The sequence below is a fragment of the Odontomachus brunneus genome, unplaced genomic scaffold (assembly GCF_010583005.1).
Source record: "Odontomachus brunneus isolate Ranch 3 - 2012 unplaced genomic scaffold, Obru_v1 Obru_scaffold_009, whole genome shotgun sequence".
Lineage (NCBI taxonomy): Eukaryota > Metazoa > Arthropoda > Insecta > Hymenoptera > Formicidae > Odontomachus > Odontomachus brunneus.
The window spans coordinates 2,308,156-2,314,812 of record NW_022639459.1 but is presented as its reverse complement, the minus strand read 5'-3'; the positions used below and the strand labels follow the sequence as shown (position 1 = coordinate 2,314,812).

Here is a 6,657-nt window from a genome sequence, read left to right as displayed (position 1 = left end):
GCGTTTTGAAATGGCTTGTTAAGTCACTCCCAATGATCGTGCCAATTCTTCTTGATTTTGACACGAGTCTTGATCAAGTAATGCCTCCAATTCTGCATCTTCGAAAACCTTCTCTCTTCCACCGCTATGCCGATCTTCGACGTCAAAATCACCGTTCTTAAAGTGTTGAAACCACTCACGACACGTTCTTTCACTAATAGCGGCCTCACCATAAATATTTGAGAGCATTCGATGAGCCTCAGCCGCAGATTTCTTCATATTGAAGCAGAAAATTAAAACCTCCCGCAAATGACGAAAATTTGGCTCGTAAACTGACATTTTCAATCGAGAATAACTTTATGATGCAGACACAAATCGACTAATGTTTCTATGGGGTTATGTTGACAGATGCCCAAATTTATTGTATGACGTCTATGATCTATTTATTTCTACCACCACTTACCGCTAAAGCCCTTTATAGGAAAACGGCGGAAGCAAAGTTGTACATCTAATATTAACAAGTTTTATGACTTTAAACAGATACATATGTATAAAAATATTTATCTATCTGTTTAAAGTCAAACTTGTTAATAAAATCGTAAAACATATGTGAATGCAATATCAGAAATAAGAGAGCCAAATTGGCTACAACGGTCCTTCTAGGTAGACAATTCAATAAAAATTCAATACATCTTGTGTAATTAAATTTTTTATTTATCAAAAGATTATGATGAAAAGTCACGAGAGGTTATCACATGGAAAAAAAATTAAAAAAAGTTATACCTGTTTGAAGTTTGCGAGGAGCCAAATTAGCTACCTTGGTCCTTTTAGTGTTAACGTGGCATAATAAGTTAAAGATGGAAAATGTTATACCTTCAATGTCAAAACAGTGTGACTTAGATCCAAATAACCTGTGCGGAGGACGTAACCCTTCTCGGTTAAATCTTCCATTATCACGTTCTGTTCGTCCTGATATATACATGCAGGACCGTAAGGGCCAAGAATAGGCAGTACTTTGCTGTACACATGTCCTTCAATATAGTATAACAAATTAATATCACTGAACGTGGAGGCCGGACTCTTCGGCACCATCGACTTCCAGATAAAATTCTTGATGTATGCTGCGCACAAATATGAAGAAAGAAAGTTTAGGAAACGCGCATTCGCGTATATCGCGTATCTAGATATTGAATAGTAGCTAACGTAGTTCTGTGCCGAATCACTTTCTACATTTTGAATGAGTAACATAATACTTACAATTGGAACACAGTAGTAATTACATTAAACATCAAAATATTTTATATTGCTACTTCTCTAATCGATAGAATTGCGCGAAATAAATAAGCAACGAATGTTGCGTAATCACATATTATAAATTGAAAATTGCAAAACTGTTACACAGTGAACGTTACATGCATCATGTCACTTCCTGGATCGAGAATTGCACCATTTTCAGCCTTACACATATACGCAAAATGAAAATCGCATAAATAACTCTAATTATAATGGCAGAGTTACATTTAATGGCTCTATATAGTGTTGTGGTAGTTTCGATACATTTTTATGTATACAGACTGTCTCTTTTTAATTATACACCTTAATTATTTTAAAAAAAGCAAAATATAATAGAAAAAAATTTATGAGAGGGAAATTGTATGATTTTGAGAGATTTTAAAAAAGTTTTAATAGTCATTTTTTACCTCAAAACGATTTTGGAGATATCTGTTGAAATCAACTTTAATTTTTTCCAATGAAATCTTTCAATATAAATTAATTTCTCTAGTTTGCATATTCTGCATATAAAAGTACTGAAATAAAATTATTGAAAAATAACTTGCCCAGATATTTTACATTTCTTTTTTACATATTCAGATATTTTTTCAGTTACAAAACATAAAATATCTCGTAAAATACTCACTTTTTTTATAAAATCTAATTTAATATTTAAATCTATTTTAATATATTAAAATAGATAATATTTTAATATATTAAAAAATATTTTAATATATTAATACTTAAATCTATTTTAATATTTTTGTAGGCAGGATGACAGATGAAGTTACTTGTTGTAAAAAAGGACAAAGAAACCACAAAAAAATTTTGTTTGCAGTTAAATATGTGGATAAGACTGAAAGTCATGTAATTTTCAATTTAAGCAATGATACGGCATGTATGAGACTGATTGTACATATTACATGAAACATTTAAAAGTAACCAAAAACTAATTAATGTTGCCTTCTGTCGAGACACCTGTGAGACAATGCAAGTAACAATTCGTAATAGTGAATTTAACTTCCGCCGGATTCCGCCGGTGGTTCTCCTTTGTCCTTTGCGGTTCACATAAAGTGTAATAACAACGATACTAACGACTTCCGTCTCCTCGTGTGCCAGTGATTGTAATTCTGATTACTTTCGATGTAAAACTCGAGGCGAGTTTCATCCCCGTCTCGGTTTCATCCGTCTGAGTTTCATCCACTGTTTTCAAGACGACCAATTTCTCGTCGTTCTCGTACTTTCTCAAATAAGTCTGGAACCGTTTCGCCGTGTCTGAAATTTAAACGTGCCGAAATAAAATAACATCCGCGAGAGACGACGCAAGCACGAGGATTTATATAGCGTAAATGTTTATCAATCGTGTCTCTCATAGCAATGAAGCTTGCTCAAACGACATTTAGCGCGGACATGCGCGTATCGACGTCGGACCCGATGTATTACTTTCATATTATTAAAGTAAATACTTTCATATCGTTTAAAGTATTACTTTCAAAGATATCATGGCCACGCGCTGTATATAAATTGGTATAAATGTTTAAGTGTTGACTCAACCTACGATACCTGAGCGTGAAATAATAAAGCAAACTGTAACTACTGCGACAGCAGCCTAAATAGCGCAATGAGTGATAATAAAGATAATTTTTATGTCGACATTTTTTCTTGCCGTATCTTGAAATGGTTTAAGATAATGTTTTAAGATAATGGTTTCGAGATGGTATAGTTTGATAAGAATTGCGCGGTCCAATTTTGCTCCTCGCCATATAACTATTGCACGCTACTATTATTTTTGTGTCTCACTTTTATTATATTTTTCTCTTACAATTGTCTCTTAATTCTTTTTAACTCTTTAACTCTTGAGCAAAAGTTATTTTAATGCCGAAATAATTAGGGCGGGAAGTTGAGAACTTTTGATTTAGGTTGCCTAAAATCTCCTCCTAAATGTCTGGAAATGTCATTTGCTGAGAGTTTCGTGAAGGTTGGCCTAGTGATCTACAAAATATTAATGGACTGGCATTTGTTGGCGAGCTAGAAGTTGAGAATTCCTAATTCAGGTTGCCTAAAATCTCCTCCTAAATGTCTAGATACATTTGCTGAGAATTTCACGAAGGTCGGCCCAGTGATCCGCAAAATATTAATGGACCGGCATTTGTTAGCAGGCTAGAAGTTGAGAAATTCCTGATTCAGGTTTCTCTACAATCTTCCCCTAAATATCTAAATACATTTACTACAAGTTTCATGCAGGTCAGCCCAGTGGAAATAATCGCGGACATAAATATATACGTGTGTAGAAACACATACACAAAGTCAAGTCGGAAACTTCCTTTTCCGAAAAGTCGGTAAAAAATGCACGGAGTCTTCGAAATATTAACTTCCTGTTGGCCGGAGTCGCCATAATTCAGGTTCGCTGTTGACATATTCCGTGCAACGCGAACGATCGACGGTCTACGTTGGTCGTACCGTTCAGACCAGAATAGTTTCGCCATTAAAAGAAACAATGGTTGCGTCCAGCAGAACAAAGCGCTCGGTGAGGTCTTAGCGATTAGTGCGACTGATTAGCGTATTTCTTGGCTAATGTAAGAATACATATATCACAATTAGATCCTCGAATCGTTAATCGCTTATTGAACGCTTCCTCCTCCGAACGCAGCCATTATTGCGGCTTATCACGCGCATAAACAGTCGTTCGGTGCGGCGCGGAACGTGTTAAAATTAACAGACGCTTGGCAAAAAGAGGCATAGCACTTAACTATGTACTGTTGTACACGCATGTACAATTGTGCCGGCTAATTGCAAGCTTCAATTAAAATTCAACAAATAGAGATGATACTAATTATCTTGAAAGACAATGATTTCGACATACATACACAACGAGATGAATTTAATTTAATTGCCGTTGCATTGCGTCAATGAAAAAGTAGGACTTGATTTTTTAGTCAAATTTTACTTCATTACATCCAACGGGAATAACTTATTCGTCGAGTAAGCATCGTTATCTATGATCCTTCGCCATCTTTCTGTAGCTTTCGCGCACATCGTGGAAGATGGCTGATATACTACAGAAAATGGAATCAAATTATTGTTTCTTAAATATTTTTTCTCCCAGTAGATTCATCATTTTAGGCAGGGATAATAAAAGCGCAACGATTACACCGCTTGTTCAGATTTTGTCGCACGATTATTCGAGGATAAAGTTACATAAAACTTACAATTCGCGTTCCATTCGAAACCAATTGTGAGCATGGATTTGTCAATCGAAATTGTCAATTTGTCAATCGAATTTGTCAATCCCTTAGTGCCGGAATCTTCGTCCGATCGTTTTGGATACATACAATAGAAGCACTTATGAAAAACGACATAATCTCGATCGAAAATCTGTCCAAGCGATTCGACAGGGGACTTCCTGGTGACATTATTGCGACATAATGATATTACTTTACGTACCTTCGGCTGTACAGTTAGCCACGTTCTCCATCGTTGTGATGATTTCACTGAGCACGATCAGCCCTTCAAAGGCACCTTTTCTAGTCGCGTAACTCGTAGACGTATCCTCGCACAATTGGATTGTTCGTCAATGAACGCAAAGAGAATACTTCTCTGTGTATGAGCTTTTATTTTAAACATTTAAATATATGAAACTGACGTAAGATTGCACACGTTGAACAGCCAACGTTGTGGAGCACAGTCGGCTTATATTTTACGAAAAGTAACGGGATTGAGACACCGGGAAGAGACTAAGATCTATTTAATATCTTTTTCTTTCAACATAATTATCAGAACTCTGACGTTGATAAATGGCTATGTATACCATGTCAACCTACGTGGTACATTGTGTAAAATGTAATAAATCTCACTCATTTATCTTTATTAGTTTAGAAAATCTGATTTGCAGTTTCTGCGAAGCTGTTTGAAAAATTATATGATTATATACCATAATATGTTCCGCAATAATTTAGAATAAAATGCTAATGAGACTTTCGCAAGAAACATGTGTCATCATTTACTTTGTACATCTTTAGTAGTCTTTAGATAGGTACATATGCTGTTTAAGGAACTTATCTTCGATGATCTTGCCTGTATACATACAGTCAAGAACACCCTCCTTCTGAGTAAGATTCAAAAGATTTTAGCCGTCGTTTATTAAAAAGCGATTAACAAGAAAAGTTTTCTAAATTGAAATTTTTACATACAGTGCACATTGAAATATGATAAACAGTACACGTATATGCGCGGAGAAGGGGCGGAACCAGCAGTTAAAAAGAACAGACCATTTGTGTCATTTGTGGACCCGTTAGACGCTGCAAACGCTTTAAGGTGCTTAAAAGAAAAGTCATGATTTATCTGTATGACGCTTCAAAGCATTTGCAGCGTCTAATAAATCGCATCCTGTATCGTGTTATTGTTTCAACTTTTTGAAGATAATAAAAAAAGATGATCAACACGTTTTAATTAGGCTGAAATGACAATGCATGCTTTTTATAACTGTTTAAAGATAACATAAGTATCAAAAAGAAAAGTCAGATATCTAGTTGTGACAGTTCGCGTGAACTTTTTCTCTATCAATAATGCTTTATGCACTTCGCATTGACGGCGTTGGTAATAAGCGCGATACGATTTTGTGTTGCGTAAATGAAAAATATCACATATTTGAATTATTAACAAGGGTTGCATGCATAATTATATAATATCTTAATTTTTCTTTAACAGTGCACACTTACCTCCGTGGTTTTTCATCTGTCTTCTTATAAATCCCTTGTCGTCGCTCAAAATATCGTCGACGAAAAAAAAGTTGATCGCATATTCAAAATAAATAGAGACGAGTAAGGTGTAACGGTACGAAGGAAGTCGACTGACAAGGATTTGGCACAGGTGTGGTTATTGGATTTTGTAAATAAATATTAATAAATAAATGTACATCTTTGTGCGCGTAATACAATACCCATGTTCACATACAGGATAACCTTTATTACTTAATGCTTTACTAGTCACAATATAATACTACGAATTATTACAATATTAATAATATTATCATAATCATAATAGGTCATAATTTTTAATATATATGTATATATATATTTGTAATATTAATATACTTATTTATACCTTGTTGTTACATAATACACGGTTTCTTTCTTACCTTATCACTTAGCATATAGATATAATGTATATAGATATAGATATTTATATATATATATGCATATATATATATATATATATATTATCAGGATGGTATAAATAATATTGTATTTCATAAAAGCACTTCTTGTTGCTTATAATATTATCGTTTTCATATTGTTTCTCTACTGTTAATGCCTCTCTTTCTCAACGCATCTCGCTCTTTCTCTCGTTCTTTCTTTCTTTCCCTCTCTCTCTCTCTCTCTCTCTCTCTCTCTCTCTCTCTCTCCC

General features: G+C 34.5%; 2 protein-coding genes across 3 annotated transcripts in view; one reads left to right on the top strand and one right to left on the bottom strand.

Moving 5' to 3' along the window:
* The window catches only part of LOC116840205, an 8,546-nt gene extending 3,563 nt beyond the window's left edge, over positions 1-4,983 (bottom strand). The window contains exons 1-3 of the mRNA XM_032806660.1: positions 4,696-4,983; positions 2,347-2,526; positions 853-1,100 (exon numbers count right to left, since the gene is read on the bottom strand). Of these exons, the coding sequence (XP_032662551.1) occupies positions 853-1,100; positions 2,347-2,526; positions 4,696-4,726 (459 nt within the window). The 5' untranslated portion in view covers positions 4,727-4,983. The remainder of the gene's footprint in view (positions 1-852; positions 1,101-2,346; positions 2,527-4,695) is intronic.
* Positions 1-6,657, top strand: part of LOC116840206 (stomatin-like protein 2, mitochondrial) — a 172,520-nt gene that overhangs the window by 73,224 nt on the left and 92,639 nt on the right. The window lies entirely within an intron of this gene.